Source organism: Phalangium opilio, unplaced genomic scaffold (genome assembly GCF_054372755.1).
Source record: "Phalangium opilio isolate 3A_F unplaced genomic scaffold, DU_Popi_V2 ptg000209l_1, whole genome shotgun sequence".
In the NCBI taxonomy this organism is placed as follows: domain Eukaryota; kingdom Metazoa; phylum Arthropoda; class Arachnida; order Opiliones; family Phalangiidae; genus Phalangium; species Phalangium opilio.
The window spans coordinates 6,664,654-6,685,736 of record NW_028324217.1 but is presented as its reverse complement, the minus strand read 5'-3'; the positions used below and the strand labels follow the sequence as shown (position 1 = coordinate 6,685,736).

At 37.4% G+C, this 21,083-nt stretch overlaps 2 protein-coding genes across 4 annotated transcripts in view; one reads left to right on the top strand and one right to left on the bottom strand.

The window, feature by feature from the left end:
• LOC149618727 (multiple inositol polyphosphate phosphatase 1-like) overlaps positions 1-21,083 on the bottom strand; it is a 144,075-nt gene that overhangs the window by 84,779 nt on the left and 38,213 nt on the right. The window contains exon 9 of one of the 2 annotated variants that reach the window (XR_016375516.1): positions 20,194-20,275. The exons of the other annotated variant lie outside the window; for it this stretch is intronic. The gene's annotated coding sequence lies outside the window, so the exon portion shown is untranslated. Of the gene's footprint in view, positions 1-20,193; positions 20,276-21,083 lie in introns of those variants that run through there. 2 annotated transcript variants of the gene reach the window in all.
• LOC149618733 (uncharacterized) lies at positions 16,669-20,959 on the top strand. Of its 2 annotated transcripts, XM_089855614.1 has the most exons (3): positions 16,669-20,217; positions 20,304-20,761; positions 20,839-20,959. In XM_089855614.1, the coding sequence occupies exon 1, from the start codon at positions 16,683-16,685 to the stop codon at positions 18,441-18,443; it is 1,761 nt and encodes a 586-aa protein (XP_089711740.1). In that variant the 5' UTR covers positions 16,669-16,682; the 3' UTR covers positions 18,444-20,217; positions 20,304-20,761; positions 20,839-20,959. The 2 variants fall into 2 exon arrangements, with proteins under 2 accessions (XP_089711740.1, XP_089711739.1); XM_089855613.1 differs by having other exon boundaries at positions 16,669-20,761.

Genomic DNA, 21,083 nt, shown 5'->3' with positions numbered 1-21,083 from the left:
CCCTGGTAGCGCAAATCAACCGACGAATCAGTTTTTACCACCTAACCCAGGTAGTCAATTAAGCCAGACACCCACTTTGGGAACGCCCCCATTACCCATGCCAAATAGCGCGCCCCAAAACCCGTTTAATACACCAGCGCCCAGCGTAGCTAATTACTCTTTAACGTCAAACACCCATGCCGCTACAGCGCCACCACCAATGTATTGTCCCCCAACTACCCCATTCATGTTTTCAAACCCATTACCTGCACCCACCTACGCCGGCAATCCCACAGATGCAGGCCCAAAATTATTCTTGTGTAGGGTTAAACAAATGCGTATGACTTATAACGTCCCAGAACCCATATTCACCCAACAATGGGTGCCCACCTTATTAACCGGACCAGCGTTGGAATGGTTCTATACGCAAAACGCAATTACCCCTTTTTCCGACTTAGTCACTTTCGAAAACGCTTTGCGCACCAGATTCGAAAGAAAAGAGCACGATGAAAACATTAAAGGGAAGATTACCGATAGGATACAACGCGCGCAAGAATCCGTGCATGAGTACGCGGAAGCAATTTTAAAACTATGTCATCAGTTAGTTAACCCTCCAGATGAGAGAAAACAGATAAAATACGTCTTTCGTAATATGCGTGACGATATCAAACCATATTTAGCTACCAAAACTTACACTTCTCTCAGAGAATTATTAGATGATGCCTCGGGAGTAGAAAGATCTGTAAACAAGCAAAAACGAGGTGTGGGAACCAATAGTTCTACTTCCACAGTTCAAAATCCTCCGCATTCTCAAAACCCGAGGTATAATAATAGTATCAGTCAGAATTGGAACTCAGGGCCTCCCAGACCCTCATTTAACCATCTTAATCCGCCTCGCGGAAATAATTACCAAAATCCTCCTAACCCCAACACTCAGCCTAAAGTTATAGCTCAGAGTAATAATACACAAAGATGGGTCCCAACCTGTCACAGATGTTCGCAAAAGGGTCACATTAGTCCTGCGTGTCCCAATTATCCCCCTAATAATTTAAACCATCAAAACCCCCAAAGTTCGGGAAACGCCAATCCGGCTGGTGCCCACGGGTTCAGCAACCAGTCTGTACCGCAATCAGCTCTAACGACTCCGCGGCCCACGAACCCGAACCCCTTCCTATAAACCCTATATGTCAACCTGATTTTTCTACTGAATCCCAAGACTTTTTAGATATTTATTTAGGCACCATACCTTGCACCGCTCTTGTTGATGGGGGTTCAACCCATACTCTACTTCATAAAGACTTAAAACCCATTTTAGAAAGCTTGGGTTATGCAACCTCCAACACCTCTATATTAGCCCTTGATCAACCGGATGGAAGTCTATTAGCCACCCACGGTGCTGTTACAGTACCATTTTGTTTACCCAGAAAAGAAACCCCCTTTCAGGCAGTCTATGTATCTGGAATTAATTACCAATGTATATTAGGTAAGGATATTTTACGCCAGGTCGGCATGTTAGTCGACTATGGACTTAATAGCTTTTGTTACCGAGACGCCTTAGACAATAGTTTTTACTTCAAGGGTATTGCGTCATCCAATCATGGTAGTGTTTGCCGATTAAACGCAGTATATCAGCTTATTAACGAAGCTAAGGTATTAGATAATCCCCATAGTTTAATTGATGAAGAGGGTATAATTAAGGCCTTAGCCACGGCTACCTTACCAGTTGATCAGGCGCAAGTACTAGAGAATTTAGTTTATAAATACAAGAATATTTTCTCTACCGTACCCGGAAGGACGACCTGTATAGAACATTATGTCGATCTCACTGACCCTAGACCCATTTCCGTTCCTCCATATCGAGTTTCTACCCCCAAACGTGTTCTCATTGATGAAACCATCAATGAAATGTTAGAACAAGATATAATTGAACCTTGTAATGGCCCCTGGGCTAGTCCAATCATAATCATCCCCAAAAAGGATGGCGGAAACCGCCTTTGTATCGACTACCGAAAATTAAATGCCGTGACCCGTCGTGATGCCTACCCCCTCCCCCGTATAGACGATATACTTGAGTCGATACATAATCCGAAGTTTATCACTACACTCGATATGCGGGCGGGATACTGGCAGGTACCCCTCCATGAATCCCATCGCGACCTAGGTGCCTTTGTCACCCACCGGGGACTCTTTAGACCCAAAGTCTTAATGTTTGGTATGACAAACGCACCGGCAACCTTCCAGAGGATGGTTAATTCCTTGTTTTTAGACCTCTCGGGCCGGGGCGTTTGCGCATACCTGGACGATTTAATAATAGCCTCACAGGATTTCGAGTCCCATATACGTACCTTAGCCGAGGTCTTTGACCGACTCATGCGAGCCGGCCTCACTATAAAGGCTTCTAAGACACAGTTTTGTCAAACCGAATGCAAAATTTTAGGGCACATAGTGTCAGAATCAGGTATCCAAGTCGACCCAGATAAAACATCCACTATACGTGATTTCCCCGCACCCAAAAACATAAAACAACTAAGAAGGTTTTTGGGCATGGCCTCCTACTACCGTCGATTTGTAGAAAACTTTTCAAAGGTCGCCAGCCCTCTAAATCACTTATTGAAGAAAGATGTAAGGTGGCACTGGAACGCCGAGCAGGAAACCTCTTTTAAGATCTTAAAAGAAAAGCTAGGATCTGCCCCAATATTATGCACTCCTGACTATAACCACCCTTTTCAAATCCATTGTGACGCCTCGAACGTAGGCCTAGGAGCCGTTTTAACCCAGACCATAGACGGGAAGCGACGCGTCGTTCAGTACGCTAGTACTTCACTTAGTACCGCGGAAAGAAACTATTCGGCCGTAGAGCGTGAAGCTTTAGGTGTTTTATTTGCCGTAGAAACCTTCCGCCCTTACGTAGAAGGCACTCATTTTGAGTTATTTACCGACAATAGCGCCATTAAATGGCTTCATAAAGCGCCCGATCCAACCGGCAAATTCGCCAGATGGAACGCCCGCCTACAGGCATTCGACTTTACCATTTCCCACGTCCCAGGCATTCATAACGTAGTTGCCGACACTCTTTCAAGGATTCCCGAATCCCTGGAAGTTGGTCATGTTTCAGCCCTGGCTTCGGCCACAACCCCAAGACGATTAGTTCGCTTTGACAACGAGGAACTAATTAAATCCCAACGTTCAGACGAAAAATTAGGCCCCCTAATTTCTTATTTAGAAGAGAACAAACTACCCCAAGATAAAGACTTACGGGCCTGGGTAGAAGACATCGCAGTCCATTGTGACATAAGAGATCAAATCCTATACAAAGACACCGGAAAGATAGATCTCTATGGGTGGGATAACTTTAAGATTCTAGTCCCTCAGTCTCTTAGAGCACGGTTACTACACGTGTCTCACGATATTCCCTCCGCTGGCCACTTCGGTATCAAAAAGACAATTAAACGCCTTCAGAGTCAGTACACGTGGGAGAAAATGACTTTAGACATCACCAATTATTGCCGCTCATGTAAGGTGTGCCAAACCACTAAAGCTCCCAACCAAGCACCGCCTGGTCTCATGAAGCCGAGCGAAGTAACTAAGCCTTGGTCTGTCATTTCTCTTGACCTTAAAGGGCCATTTCCCCGATCGAAACGTGGCTTCAAATATATTTTAGTCGTCTCGGATTACCTCACCAAATGGGTCGAGATATTTCCCCTACGGAAGGCAACCACTCCCCCTATTGTACGTCATCTTGTAGACGACGTGTTTACACGATATGGTTTACCCGACACGATTGTCAGCGACAATGGCAGTCAATTTGTTGCTAAATTATTTGACAACGTTCTTGAAAAATTGCAAATTAAGCATAGATGCACATCTGTCTATGCCCCTCAATCCAACCCTACTGAGAGATATAACAGAACGATAGGGACCATGATTACTTCCTATATTGAAGGAAGTCAACAAGAATGGGACCGCGGCCTCCAACAGTTCGCCATGGCCATACGGTCAGCGGTACAAGATTCCACGGGGTTTACTCCATCATATCTTATGTTCGGAAGGGAAATGAGAACCGCATATAGTCCCCTTGTTTCTCAAAACCCAGATTATTACGACAATGGCTTAACTTCAAAAGTTTATGGTTTAACAATCCAAACCAAAGTCCAAGATGCACTTAAGGTGGCTCTGGACAATGTTCGTAAGGCGCAAGCCTCGCAGAAGGCGCAGTACGACAAGCACCATAGGAATGTTGAATTCGACGAAGGTTCATTAGTCTATAAAAGAACCCATTATCTTTCGAAAGCGTCAGATTATTTTTCAAGTAAACTTGCTCCTAAATACGACGGTCCATTTCGCATTGCGAAAAAGCTATCTCCCCTAACATATAGGCTAGAGTCCACGAAAGGACGTCCTTTAAAAGGCACTTTCCACATTAGAGACCTGAAGCCCTATGTTTCAAGGACTGACTTAGTCTTGCAAGATTCTGATTTGGCTGATGGGACAGGTTCCCCTGATATTCATGTACCCAATTCCAACCCCCAACAACCCTTTGGCGGTTATAATTTGAGGCCAAGGGCCGCACACACTGGTAGAGTTCAACATTAAAGAGCCCATTCACCAGTAATATCTATTTAGCATTATTTACCCCTTTCTAGGTTTTAGAAAACCGGGAAGACATTTTTTTTTATCCAACTGGATGGTTGCGTACCCTAGGTACGTGATCCTTGACACTCCAGTTCAATTTAGGCCTCTTTATATGTAATTCTTTTTTTTATTATTCATGGTATACCTGTACATATGAGATACTCTCGGTGGCATGCCACCATAATTTTTTTTGTTTACGTCAAAATTTTTAACTTTTTTTTTGCCCTGTACATACATATTTTAACATGTGTTCTCATGAGGACATGAGAATTAAGGTGGGGGAGAGTGTAACGGTCAAATATAAACATTAAATTTATTTCCAAATTCCAAATTATTTCAAAATTTAAAAACCTATTTTTACCTTTCGATCCTAATTTTAAAAGAGCCAAATAAAAATAAAATATTTATTCAAAGAAACTAAGGGTTTTGTTTGGTCAGCTGGGGACTCTTGAATGCGGGCATTCAAGATACCTTGACAAATCAAACCCTTTAGTAGCTACCCAAAATGGGAGTTCCACCTACTGCAGAGGTTGTTCGCCCCATTCAGTCCATTCGTTCCGCTAAGGTCAGCTGTTGAACTTGCAGGGATGACCCCTTTATTCAGTCAATTCCTAACCTCTCCCCACATGTAAATAGATTTTCCCCTTTTAAAAATAACTAGAAAAACAAGTTTGCCAAATAAAATATATGTGTATAGTGATTGTTAAGTTTTCGTGAAGTAAGGACACCTGCAAACTACCATTGAACTAAAAAGGTCGGGTACGTCCCAATGACGTAGATAGCAAGGAAAGGTTTTTCCAAAAAGAGACGAACGTGATCAAGAGGTCGAGAGGTCCCTAAGATTTGATTCGAAAAAGACAGAGTCCTTTCGGATACTTGAAGGAGAGCGGTCGAAATAATTAACCCATCTAGTCCTCGACCCCTTTGGGCCCCACGACTTAGGGCTTTGTTCGGTTTCGCACGGAGATGGTCCGCCACAACCGGCAAAGGAACGAAAAGACCCGCTAAATATATACGCGAACGCGCTCGATCTGTTTTTAAAAAGAAAAGGAGTTCGCGAGAATTTCGATGTCCGCTATGAAAAATATAAGAACGTGTGCGCGAAAATATCACTAACGTGTCCCACGAAAACCATGAAAAATCTGTGCGCGGAATAACTCGCGACAAAGGGATTACGCCCCAAGAGCCGGATAATTGTCGACCACGCAACTCTCGTCAATGGATCGCCTCGGACTCGAACTTGAGTATTTGCCCGCTAAAAGGGTTTCCTTTGTTAATTAAGTTTTAAGTATAATATGTGAATTTTGTTCATGTCGGTTCGATTGAACTTGATCTTTTGTTTTTGGTTAAATCATTTAGCTTCGACCATGGTCAACACCCTTAAGGTGTTTATATTTCTTAATAATTATTAGTAGGTTTATTAAACTTTGTTAATTTGGCAACCTAAACAATCTAGTTATTTCTCATCTTATATCTAAATTTCAAAACAAATCCCCTAGACAACGAACCTAATTCTTTATTTCTCACGCAAGTCCCAATAGTGAAGGCTTGGCGGTTACCCGGACCAAATTAAACAACCTTTGTAGGGAACGAGTTCATCCCATGGGTAGAATGCAATCCTAACCATACCACTACCACTTTCACTCTCACATCTTAAACTTATATATATAAAATTCCCTTACAATCGAATCCGTAAATACGAATTCTGTAACAAAACATTTCGATAATTGCTATGGGTGATTTCGATTTTCGATATGTGGCCACAACTTGATCGTATGACGTATTTCCGGTATTTTTGGGGTGTGTCAAAAAACATATGGGTGATCTAAGCAACCAAAACTCATGAGAGGTTTAAGACGCGAAAATTTAGTGGTAACTTCGCAATCGAAGATTTTGAAAACCTATGGCAACAATTCGCGGGCACGCTCAACTGCGAGGGAACGGGTCCAAGCAAAACTACGCAAACTCAGTTTGTGAGGCTAACAGAAGATGTGTCAAAACCACACAAAAATATAGACAATCACTTAAAGGAAATGGTTCATCAGCAAAAAAAAAATGTATCCGGAATGGAAAAGAAAGCAATAAAATAGAAATGTTGAAACTTGCTGCTATACAAAGTTTACAGACTAGGAGGATTCATACCATTTACACAGGGAGGACAGGCTTCAAGTGTTACACAAGGAGGCCTGACTCACTGGAAGAGTATAAAGCCAGGCCTCCTTGTGTAAAAGGTATGAATCCTCCTAAACTGTAAACTTAATGGAAGAGCTAATTGAAAGGCAAACTTAATTCGCAAAACTGCTTTTAATAATTTTTCGACACGATATAAACGTCGATTTACTTCCGAAAGTTCAAAGGCATTGGATTAATCTCTAATTACTCGCTGTCAACGCTAATCTCCCCTTCCATCTATTTCTAACGCGAGCTTAATCAATTCCAAGCAGCAATGTTTATCACGGCATTTCTATTATCCTTAATGTTGTCTTTCGTGCAGTGTCACGATGCGCGATCGTGATTGGAGGAAAATGATAACGAAGAGGTTTTCGTCCGCTACAACCCTGTCGAAATAGATTTCGATATCCATCTCGGATTTCGATTTCAAATCGACAGACATTTTTCGAAAACGACCTTATAGAATACCATTTTGGCACTTTTCGAAATTTGGTTTCGAAATCGAAATGTTTTCGATCGAAATTTCCATTTCGAAGCTTAGATAATCAGTTCCCTGACCCGTATTTGGATAACCTCCTAGATAATCTTTCAGCCTCGATGCCTGAATTCAGGTCGCATCCTAATGAAATTCGTGTGATCCTACGGAAATTAGATATAAAAAGTGCCTGGACCCGATGGGATCCCCAACCGTCTACAATTCTACATAAAAATTGTGCTTCAAGCCTATGTTTTCCCCTCTATTACCTTCTTTTCAAAAAAACCCTAGCTCGACATTCCCCCCACAGGAACATTAAAAAAAGAAAAAAAAATGCAGAGTGTCGTCAGAACATACTTGTTTTTTATCAATACCATTTAATTGGAACAAGTTGGGAAAACCAAAATATTACCTCTCCGAGTCAAGAGAAGGACTACCTACAAACTTATTTACCCAGTTGTGGAAATGTTTCTTTTTTTTATGAACAAATACTGAAGTTAAAATTTATGAAATATTAAAGCAGTATACAAAGCATAGCAAATATACTGTAAATCAGACGACATTTTACATCCAATAAGGATATACTTGTACACATTAAAATCATCCGATGGGGGAAAAACGGGAAATGAAGAGATAAAACTTTGGAGGGATATTACCTTTACGTATTTGTAAAGGCCCAATTTGCTACTCCTCAACTGTATACCCTCTATGTTCAAAGCCATATTCACAACAGGGTTGCCATGTAAACACTATCCTCTCCTTTCACCTCAACAATTTTCTTAGTTTGTCAACATGACGATTAAAGTTACATAACACCAAAGCTAATTTGTGGCTACACACACTGAAGGTAAATGCGCACCATAAAAAGCATGAACACACGAAGCTATAATCCGATTACGATCAGACCTTTCACTGATCTGGGCTGCGTTCAGAAGAGCTCACCAAAAAAGACAGCGGATTTTGGAAAACGTTTTCTGGTGAGATCTGTCGTCATAGCTTTTCTCCGGTCATCGGTCTTTTAAAAATGAAGCTAGCGCAATAAAGCGTGCAAGGTACAAAGGCTTAACAAAAATTGTATGATAACATATTTATGGAGATAGATAAGAACAACTTTTATAATTAAACATAGAAACTAACATGTCTCTTAAACTTCTCGCCGCTCTCGCGTGATCAACTTGTTTCACGCCAATTAAATAGCTATAGTCCCATCAGAATCAGCAAGAGCTATTTGTATTATAAAAAAACGTCTTGATTTGGACCAAGGCCGAAAAAACAAACGATATGTCTGAGGTTTATCAGTTGACTGAAGTTTCAGATATTGCAATTTCTTTTTAAATTACTTTTATTCCTTTAATCCTTAATCAATATTTAATTCAATCAACTTATTTTTACTGTTAATCGATCTATTCCCTCTAAATTAATTTCAAAAATTACATATCTACGCTTTTTCAAGAATAATTCCATTTTCCGAAAACATTTTATCATGAAATTAATTATTTTGAAGGGAGTACGTGTTGGGTGACGAATATTGAATATTTGAAATATTATACGAAGTGTCTAAAAAGAGCAAGCGATCTTTGATATAACTCGAAAGGAAAATGTAAATATTTGATAGTGGATGCATATATTGGGGACGCGAATTTATACATTTAACTTCGAATATCGAAATGTTACATTTTTTTGTCGCGACTATGAAGGAAAGGTTGCACTGCAGTTTCCCTCTCCGAACTTCAAAGCTTCTTGGCCATAACTCAATCTAGATTTGGAACGTCATCACCCCTTACTACATTGTTGGCGTTACTTGTATTGTACACCGGTTACGTATTACGCGGAATGATTTTATCAGGCGTAGAGACCATTTCGGAAAACACACAGGGGCGAGGAGACCATTGGGGTATTCTTCCTTGCACCAAGGGCCATCGTCAGACGGTGCCAAAGTTCACTACAGGCGGGAGGAAAGTCAACTCGCACTGCCTCTAGCGGTGCTTCTAGGCGAGAGGGAGAAGACCCCAATGGCGGCATCGCCCCAGTGTTTTAGTTTCTCCTTATGTAATTTGTGTACGATCGGTCCATGGCAGTTCTGGTAAGGTATGATGTGTTCAACCATTTTATTTCCTCAGGAAATAACAAGTCATCGGAACTGAGAAGTATTTCTTTTTATGTAAACTTTACCCTTTCCTTTGGTTATATTTACACCGATATCATATTTTTCCAGTGCATAAAAGGAGAGCTACCTACTAAAAGAAACAAGACAGGACCGAGGTTGTTGCTTTGTCTTAAGTAGACAACATAAGTTTATAAATTAGTTTGAGCAAAATAAATTCTTTATCATAATTTCTTGACATCAGTCTTCCCAGCAACTTACAACAGATTTAAACTTTTTTGGTGCAAACTTGAAAATTTGTCAAGGCAACAAGAATTAAAACTGTGCTTCCAACTTAGTAATCATCGACACGAAATCCCTTCAAAATAATTAATTTCATGATAAAATGTTTTCGGAAAATGGAATTATTCTTGAAAAAGCGTAGATATGTAATTTTTGAAATTAATTTAGAGGGAATAGATCGATTAACAGTAAAAATAAGTTGATTGAATTAAATATTGATTAAGGATTAAAGGAATAAAAGTAATTTAAAAAGAAATTGCAATATCTGAAACTTCAGTCAACTGATAAACCTCAGACATATCGTTTGTTTTTTCGGCCTTGGTCCAAATCAAGACGTTTTTTTATAATATCTGTCCCTTCAGTCTTAATGTAATTAAAATTTGAATAATTTCATGTTTTTTGTACCGACATACATTTGGGGTTGATCTATTTCTAATAGCTTAAAGAAGTACTTAAGTATAGTTAATTATATGAACTCATATCCAATAACATAGTTTTCGAAAAGCATATAATGTTGTACTTTATATATGAAGTTAGTTCAAAAATGACAGTATTTGAAATGTAGAATAAATTTTTTTATTTGTTGTGTACACTCTAAACATATATCAATGAGAATTTTTGAGGAAATGCATCATGAGTAGAAGAGCTTGAAGACGATGTCTATATAAGCATATTGTGTTGTACTTTATTTATGAAAAGTTTAAAAACGACGGTATTTGAAATATGGAAGAAAAATATTTGTTTCGTACACTGTATACATATACAGTGTTGTCGAGATCAGACCAACAGCTTCCTTTATGTACAACCCCCAATACTGCCAACGGGTGATGTCGTGCTAAATTATACAGGGTGTAAATAAATGTTTAGAATTCATGTTTTATTGTATTTAAGTGACAACGAGTGGCAAGATACACAAAGAATACAGGAGAATATGCGTGAATGCAACAAAATATTTTAAAGCACAGTCCTACGATTAGTCTTAGAACCTGGGCCTCAAATTGCAACCTCTAAACTGTTTAGTAAACAACTCAACGTAAATATTCGAAGTGTCTACCATTGTGGTTGAGGCACTCTTCCAGATGACTGTCCGTGTCTTGCATTACATTTGCAACCACTAAACTCATGACGCATGGCAAGACTAATGGTATTGCCGTCTTAGGTACTTCTCGTCCGTTAAGGCTTGATGTAGGGGGATATGATTATGCCTGTAGTAATGCCCTTGTAAACTGGCACGAACAGTAGAATGGCTTAGTGCAACTTCTTGTTCCACCGCTCTACTACAAGCATGAGATTGGCTTCAAAACTTTCTACGATGTCAAAGTCTGTATCCTCATTACAGACTATACAGTCTCTTCTACGTTCACGATCTTGCACTATCGAAATGACGAAAGTCCTCGCACCCAAATGTCGGTGTGGAGACCGTTCGGCATAAAGCACTACCTTTAGTTGAACCAGAGAGAATTTTACACATGTGTAAAATTCTCTATGGTTGAATGTTACCGCGACCTTCACCCAAAATAAACTTGCTGCCCAATTTTTCCTGGTTAGAATAAGTTGGCATTTTGCTAGGAAACGAGACCAACTACTGTAATTCTACTACTTAGCGACACTGAAAGCCCCTTTATATCTAAAAAGACCGGAAGTTCCTCAAAGTTGAGTTTTCAAAGATTGTCAGCTTGAGCAGCAGGTCATAGTATGTATAGTGGTGAAGGTCGCTTTAACATTCGACACGTGACACCACGGTATGTTTGGTCCTCCAATGTCCTGACCCTATAGGTCCAAACAATTACCATCCAGTTTTTCGGCTCAGCGTTGCGGTATTGCCGGTCCCATTTGAAATACAATTTCTGTAGTGTTACAATTTTAACAATACGCCTGTTAAAAAGGCACAAATACCGAAAAAAGAAACCATTGTAATAAAGGTCGGCCCCCTAACCTTAAACTATGAACAAAATAAAGAAAACATAAAGGTTTCTTTGGGAATGACTTTGAAGCAGAAGGTCCGAGTTGTCTGAGGAACCGAGAAAAAAGGCCGTAGTGAAAACTAATCGTCGTTACGTAGCAGTTAGGACCGAATTTAATTAGTTAGTCTCGTCTTTTAGCAAAATGCCAGTGTATTCAAACCAGGGAAAATTGAACATGATGTTTACGAGGATTACCTAAAACGGCAAAACCTTTGCGTGAACTAATTGAAGCCGATCCATTATTTTTAGAAAGGTACTGTTCTCTGACGAGGCTATTTAAGGATGGTACCTTAAACCTTCATAACGTGCATTTTTGGGAGGGCATTCTTGGAAACCAAATTATCGGACCCTTTTTCTTGATAAGAAAATCTCTGAAGGCATTTACTTGGACTTCCTGCGTCATGAGTTCGTTGCTTGTAAAGTAATTGAAAGACATGGACAGATGAAGAGTGCCTGCACCACAATGGTAATCACATTGAACATTTACGTTGACGTTGATGTGTACCAAACGGATTCGATTAGAGGTTGTAATTTGAGGCCCAAATTCCAAGACTTATCGTAAGACTGTGCTTTAAAATTTTCTGTTGCTCCCCCCACTTGACTGGTATGCTAGGTGGTATTTCAGTAGAAGAAAATTTATTGAATTAGGGATAGCGAGAGATGGCTAGTGATATGGCTTAGTTATGGGCTAGACGCCCTTGTTTTATTGGCAACATTATTACATTGAATGTTGCCAGATTAAATTGTTGCTGGTGATTTGGCGAACTATGCTAATGATATATTAAAATTTAAATGGAAAAGTTTCATTTTGACACATTCCTTACCCTAAAATTTTGTGTTTGGAGCCTATTAATGCATTATAGTGATAATGTAATTAATTTTAGTGTTAAATAGGAAAACATTTAGGCTGAAAGAACAACTGGCGTAGTTTAATCTTATTTTGTTATTTCAGTTAAGGGTTATCTATAGTTACCCAAAAAAAACCTGTTGTTTTCGATTAATTTTAATTAAATATGATCATTAAGTTGAAATTAACGGCTTATCTTCTTTTACTAGTGTTATTTCAGTTTATTATACGAGTTTGAACAAGAAATTCTGCAAACTTTAGAGGAGTGACTGTTTGACTCTTGCAGAACAATCACTACTTTGCCCCAAAACTTTTAAATATCACGCCTTTTCAATGGCTCTCTTTTCAAAATGGGGAAAAAAGCTTTTAAATGACAATTTAATTAATCGTAAGAATTAAACAGGAAAATGGAGGCTGGGTGAAAGATTTGTTAGTTTAATTATAAGGTATCCATGAATTTACCCAAAACACGAATCTTTCACATTCTGGTGCCGTGCTCCCAGCCAAGTCGAGCACTGACATCCTTTTCTCGAAGCAACTCGTGGCACTTTTAAGCCCACTGTAACTTCGTGATGGGTATAGGTGAAAGTCTGAAATTTTGCTTGCCGCGAGGACTGTCAATCCTAGCTATTGTTTCCAAATTTCAAGTTCCTACCCTATATGCTTTTCGAAATATCGCAGGTGAAATTTACCTTATTTTGTCACTCACTCACTCACTCACCGATCATCAAAATTCTAAGGTACTTCTAGAGGAGATAGAAACTTAAAATTCAGGATTTAGTTTTCATTTATTTTATAAAGCACAGAAAAATTAAAACATCCCGAATTTTTTATAAAATTGTTCTTTAGTTCTTTATTTTAAAACTAGATGGCGCTGCCGTCTTTTCAACAGAAATAGTGTGTGTTCTTGATGAAAGGACGTAATGGTCCAAAGTTAACCGAAAGTTAAATATATATTAAAGCTAATAGGAGTAGTAGTTTAATAGAAATGTGTCGTAACTGATGCTACATTCTTTTATTAGGATATCGCGTACAATCTTTATTGCATATTCTCTGCGGGTCGAAAGGGGTAATTCAGCGTAAATATGGACAAACGTTAGCGATTATATTGGCAAACGAAGTACCACGAGAGGGTCTTGTTTTAATATAACTACCGAAGTATAACGAGAGGGTCTACAAAAAGAAGTGAGATCCTAAGAAAAACATTAACATGTACAAAAATGGGCCAAGCCTCGCTTCGTGCCCTCTCCGCCGTAAAAGTTCTGAAATCCCATGTAGAGCCAAGTCTGCCTTTTGGTCTCATTCAATCGCCAATTGAACAATTATGTTATAAATTAAGTACTTTTCCTAATTAATAACCAATATTCTTTGACTCTATCATTATTATACATCTTTGTTCGTATCAAAAATATCGTGACTTGGCAAGCGCAGGTGTACATAAGGTTATGCATAACTCGCCTTATAAACTTGTAAATAGGGTTATGCATAACTCACCATATAATTTGTACATAGGGTTGTGCATGACTCATCTTATAAACTTGTACATATCCCCTCGACCATAAACGATTTAGTGAATATCCCTTCGACTTCCTTTTAATTGCGATTGCCAAGTCACGATATTTTTGATACGAACAAAGATGTATAATAATGATAGAGTCAAAGAAGATTGGTTATTAATTAGGAAAAGGACTTAATTTATAACATAATTGTTCAATTGGCGATTGAATGAGAACAAAAGGCAGACTTGGCTCTACATGGGATCTCAGAACTTTTTAGGGCGGAGAGGGCACGAAGCGAGGCTTGGCCCATTTTTGTACATGTTAATGTTTTTCTTAGGTTAATTATACTTGATTGAGTTTAATTTAACGGCTTATCTTGTTTATCTTGTGTGGATTTATTTTATAATAAAAGTTTCAATAAAATATTAACTTAAATTGCAATTACCCTAAAATTTTAATGTATGCGCATACATTTTAATGATCATTTAGATTAATTTGAAAGTGAAATAGGAAACTACTGTGGCTGTACGAAAAACTTGTGATGTTTTAATCTTAATTTGAGCGTGGTTCGTGAGAGTGGATTAAGCTTAAAATTTATTTGAATTTTTTACCCTATTTGCAATGTTTAGTGCAGTTTAATATTTTTGCCATATATTCATCATTATGGTACCCTAAACTTTTGGGTAGTTTAAACAGTTTATTTAAAAGTTATTTGAGCTTTTATCCAAAAATGTATATTTTGGTTTAATTTCACGTTAATTATATTTAATTGAGTTAAAATTAACGTAGGATTGTGTTTTGGCAGTGTACATTTAGGCTATAAAATGAGTTTAAATGTATACTTCACCTTAATTGCAATTTTTAGTGGAGTTTTCGATTCTTATTTTACCCTAAACTTTTGAATTTCGCGCCTATTAAGGTGCTTTCGAGATAATTTAAATTAGCTTAAGTGTGAAAGAGAAAACATGGGGCTTTACCAACGGCTTGGTTAGATACAATCTTAATCAAGGACATCTGAGTTTTCATCCAAAAAAAATGTACATTCGGGGTTTAATTTCACGTTAATTACACTTAATTACGTTGAAATTAACTTGTCGTCAGTGCTCATTAAGCTTATAAAATGACTTTTAATAAATAATTCACCTTAACTCTAATGTTTAGAGGAGTTTTTTATTATTTCCAACACATTGCGTTAAATTTTTATCATATCCTGTGCTAGGTTTGTGGTAAAGATTATCTATACAATATGTTAATGAATGATGTTATTCTATAGTTTAGCTTGAATACCAGTAATTAAATCAAATACCTATACAATTCATAGCAATTTAAACCAATAAACAAACGGCAACGTGGACTGTGGAAATAGCAAACAACGTAACCCTCCGTTTCTAACGTGGTTACGTTGAGAGAATCTGTGATGTAAACATGAAAATTATTTGACTAATTAAATTATATAACGACACTGTCCTCCTGGATTAACCAGCACCACTGTTACTTATGAATTAAACAATCCACTGTTGGTAACAAATAGTTTATAAAATGATAACGTAACATCACAGTATAACTGATTCAATAGGACCAAAATTGTTTTAACGAATAATCTGGTCCTCTACATTGGTTTAGTTTTAAGGAATTATATCACACACCTTCACAATTAGTAGCATTTTAGTGAGATTAACAAATAATGAAACCGCGTATACCTGTCCTCAAATGAGAATGTTGAGTGAACTGCGCTAACCAGTAACCTATACACCACTCTTTTAACTGCCGTAGGAAAACACATTGAACATTTTGTGATCTTTCCTGTAATATTTTGAAGTTGAATTCTTCACAGGGTGAAAACACTACCGTTGATTTCTAAACCATTAACAAATAATGAAACCCAGTATACCTCATACGTAACTCTCCGTTTCCAACGTGGTTACGTTGAGAGAATCTGTGCTGATGTAAACATGGAAATTCCTCTACATTGGTTTAGTTTAAGGAAATATATCACACACCTTCACAATTAGTAGCATTTTGGTGAGATTAACAAATAATGAAACCCTGTATACCTCAGTCCTCATATATTTGTTTGTAGCAGGAAACGAAGCAGACTGCGTATTTTTGGAATACAGAGCTGGAAATGAGCTTTTTTTATCTTGAAAGGGGAAAGACTATATAAATACTATATTTCATAGACAAACTAAAATACAACTTAAGCCTTGGCCGTAAAGAACGTTCAAAAACTTACTTTAAATGATATAAAAACCTCTGTTAACTGTAATTATTTACCTGAATTACTTTTCTAGACGAAAATTCGACCTGATAACGACCTATTTCTTATTAAGGGTGCTACAGTTAATTAGAAAATACATATAAAGGTGCTCAAGCTCGGATGAAATAGTAAAGTAATCTGTCAGCGTCTACTGCTAGATAGTCTGACTCAAAAGTAATTTTGACGTACTTTCAGAATTAACTAAAATTAACATACTTAGAGTTAATTGATTTAAATTAAACTAGCCGATAGCACACCTTGAATACATAATTGTTAAATTAAGAGTATTCCGAAAAGTAACTTCGCTCTAGTTTTTCAGTTAGAGGTGGCTAAATATCACGAAAAACCCCATGTTAATCTCCATAGGAAAAATGGTAAAAGCATGTGAATTTTGCTTTAACGTTACAAAAGAGTATCAAGTCATATCTACAAGGGCCTACCGGCCCTGTAGAATTACGATCATTTATTGGAATGTTTCGTCCAATTAAATTCATAAAAACTGAGAAGCCGGACTTGGATGAGGTGGGAAATTTGGAAACACCTTCAAACGTTTTAGTGAAATGGCCAATCATCATTAAGAACGATGATGACGAGACTAGCACTTCTGAAGAAGCAGGTTCGGTTCATCCCTCAGCCGAAAACACTGACAATGTGGAAGAAGTTACGGAGAATCAGGAACAAAGGAAGTTATCCAAATTAATGAATGGAAGACAAACACACAATGCTAAGAAGCCTTTTAAATGTGATGTCTGTGGCTTGTCGTTTAAAAGTAATTCACTTTTAACAAGTCATAAGGTTAGACACTCATCTGATTGCCCGTTTCATTGTGAACTGTGTCAGAAGGCCTTCAAACGCCAAAAGGAATTGGTACAACATCAACTCCTACACTCGTCCAAACGTAAATTTAAATGCCAAGTGTGTCAAAAGGCCTTCAAATCAAAAAGTAATTTGACAAGTCATCAACTCACACACACGTTGGAACGCCCATTTAAATGTAGAGTGTGTCACATGACCTTCAAATGGAAATCTGCTTTGACAGCTCATCAACTCACACACTCGTCCGAACGTCCATTTAAGTGTCAAGTGTGTCATATGACCTTCAAATGGAAAGTTAGTTTGACAGCTCATCAACTCACACACTCGTCCGAACGTCCATTTAAATGTCAAGTGTGTCATATGACCTTCAAATGGAAAGTTAGTTTGACAGCGCATCAGCTCACACACTCGTCCGAACGCCCATTTAAATGTCAAGTTTGTCAAAAGGCCTTCAAATCAAAAAGTAATTTGACAAGACATCAACTCACACACACGTTGGAACGCCCATTTAAATGTCAAGTGTGTCATATGACCTTCAAAAGGAAATGTGTTTTGACAGAACATCAACTCTCTCCCATGTTGTGTAACTCTAGTCACAAATCACAATATGACCTTGACTTGAAACTTCACAAATGTTCTGAATGCGATAAAACTTTTAAAAGATTGCGGACACTAAATGCTCATAAGGCTCATCATTCTTCAGATCGAAAATTTAGACGCGAAAAGTGTGACAAATCTTTCAAAACTAAAACGTTTTTAAACACTCACAAGAGAAGAGCTCATATGACTACTAAATCATTTCAATGTGACCTATGTGACGCAAAATTTGAAACCGAACGTAGTTTAAATCTTCACATAATTGATGTTCACGAGATTGAAAGGCCCTTTCCTTGTGAACAGTGTGGCAAATCCTTCAAAACCCTTTACAATTTAAATCGCCACTTCAAAATGGTGCATACTGATGAAAGACCGTTCAAATGTACGGATTGCGGTTCGGCCTTCAAATGTGGCTCAAATCTCAAAAGACATAAATTGCTATTCTGCCGTGCTAAATCTTTCAAGTGTTCTAAATGTCATCTGTGTTTTCCTTCCGAAACCTCCCGTCGTGCACACGAGACATCTAATCATTTGTATGACAAATATTTCGAAACTTCCCGAAGATATGAAAACTGTTCAAGCACTGATGTGAAACCTGCCATTTACGAGTGCTTCATTTGCAAAACCGCGTTTGCAAATGAACACGATTTGTTTCAACATAAAGGAATGAGATGTTGCCTGCAAAACTTCAAATTGCGAGCTTCCCATGTTGCATTGGAAAGGTTATCTCCGAAGCAACTCGCCGAATATGGTGTTTTTTCATATCCACGATTGAGAATCCAGATAGAGGACTTCGTCATTAAAAAGGAACCTGAATAGACAAAAGCTATGTTATTACAAAATCTCAAAACTTACGAGTAATGTTTTTGTATACTAGGCCTATACATTGCATCAAATAAAAATACTTCTCATGTCATGAAAAATTGTAGTCTTGGATGATGCCTAATTGTTTCTGTTACCTAAACAGATAAAAGTTTATATAGCCGCATTGAACAGGTTAGTTGACGAAAGGAAAGTCTTATATCCAGGTAACAAGTTTTTGAAAATGTGTAATTTTCAATGTCATCCACGTTTCATGTGATCTTGAACTTATTCGAGACTTAATGAAAGGATTAGCTAACATAACGTTATCCCTTAAATGAACGTCCTTCTTCTAAATATAAAAGGAAAAATATTAAGCAAAAGTATACACGATGTCTTATTACAAAATAATTAGCATTTAATTAGTCTTAAAAACGAGGACCACTGCGCCACCATTGGTTTAGTGGCGTCTGCTAAACTGAACCCTTGTCTCTCTCAGCCTGTTAGAATTCAACCAATTCCGTAAGGGTAAGTGGTTCAGTTTAACAGACGCCACTAAACCAATGGCGGATGGCGCAGTAGTCCCTTGTTTTTTAGACTAATTAAATGCTATTTATTCTGTAATAAGAGATCATTTATTTTTTTAATATCTTTTCTTTTATATTTAGGAAAAGGCCGTTCTTTTAAGGCATGACGTTATGTCAAAAAAAAATACCTCATACACAAGCCCACAAATACTGTTGTATATGCCAACAATTACTAACAAATAAAGATCTACTGACCTGTATAAAAATTAAACGAATCCAAGTTAAAATATATTTATAGTACATCAAAGGTTCGTAAATTAACTAACATAATTGCAGCTATTTAACTTTATCTAGATTTATTTTCAAAAATGGATCAAGTTCCGAAACAATTTCGATAACAATCTAATCTAAAACAGCTGTCAATTGAACATTGTACTATTTCGCAATGGCGCGCAGCACAGGTATCTTAATACAAGTTCGTAAAATAAAAAATAAAGTCACCGGAAATAAAATATAGAAATAAATTCAAAATAATGTGCAACAAAAATAAACTTAACATAAATAATTTTTAGGACAAATTTTCAAGTTACAATATGAGTGTTTTCAAAAGCACCGTATCAAAACATTTTTGGACCCCGTTATGAAAAATAGTTCAATACCATTTTTATTTTCTTCTTCTTTGTCTCGCATAAACTAGGAAGTCTGCATTTGGACTAAAACTTTGCACTTACGCTAATAATTTCTATTGTACTTTTGCTAAAACGAAGCCAGATTATATCCAGTTATATTTTTACTCTAACAAATCGATACCAATATTCAATGACGTCAAGCCCGTCGTCTACTTAGTTTTACAATGATTTGCAAGTATTATGACGTCACTAATGACTCAAATGTTCACGCTTGTAGGAGGGAAGCTTGATTCTGGAGTACCATAGTTGCATAAGTTTATAAGATATGTTCCATAAGTATGACACTTAATATACTTCGTAATGCTAGAGACTTACTGAGAGCTAGTTCGAGAACGACAAGAGAGAATTGACTACGCTCGATTTTGCAGTCCATTTTCCTATTTAGTTTGAGACAATGCCTCACCAGGCGGCGCTTTATGTCACTTCATAACAAGCTCTCAGTAACAAGCGACAAACTTATGGAATACATCTTATGGACTTTTATAGTTGGGGTCCATCCATTCGTAGCCACCTGAAAATATCAGAATGTTTTTCACTGTTGTGCATCATTGAGTTAATTATATTGTAGTAGCGAAGGTACGTGTAAATAGAAGTTATTAATTGTTGCACCTAAGGCTTATGCCCAACCTAAAACCTGGGTACTATGGTTAAATTTTCAATAGCAATAACGTTGAAACCAAGCCTTTCCGTAATTTGATCTAGCGTTGCGTTTATGCCATTTGATGTCAAAAACTTAAGCTCTTCCTCCGGCTTTTTTTCTTGTATTTTTTATCCCGAATTAGTTTAAAGTAAAGAAACAATTCCCATTTGCAGTTGGAAGTAAAAATTCATATTTGTAACTTTGAATTTATTGAAAAATTAACATTGTTATTCTACAAATTTAACGACTTTTGGAACATTCTTTACTTCAAATACATTCCAAAGTTTCGCAACTGCAACTGTTTGGCACCGTTTGGCAACAAGTGGTACCTTCGGGACAATTGTCGCAAGGAGAATCGAGACAAACGTTTCCGCAATGTACAATGTGCTCTGGACATTGACCAGCTGAAAAACCAAAAACATGGACTAATATTTCTCTTAAATTCATAAAATATGTCAATTTCTTTTACTGGAAAAAAAGGTATTAATTATGTTTTTTGATATTGGTCTGTCAAATCGTAAGGGAGTAAAAAATTCAATTAAAATTTATACTTACAGCTCTCCTGGACGATGAACGTCATCGCCAAAAGAACGTAGTAAATCGAGACCTTGACGCTGAACATCTCTTATCGATGGACAATAATTCAATGTATTAATATTAAAATATTTAACAAGTTAATCGATCTCGTTCTTAATTTTCTTTTTAACGAAAATCAACAACCTTTAACCGACACGTTTCATAATCTTTACAACTAATGCAAAAATAGCTTACCCAACACTTATTTAAATTAATAAAAACTAAT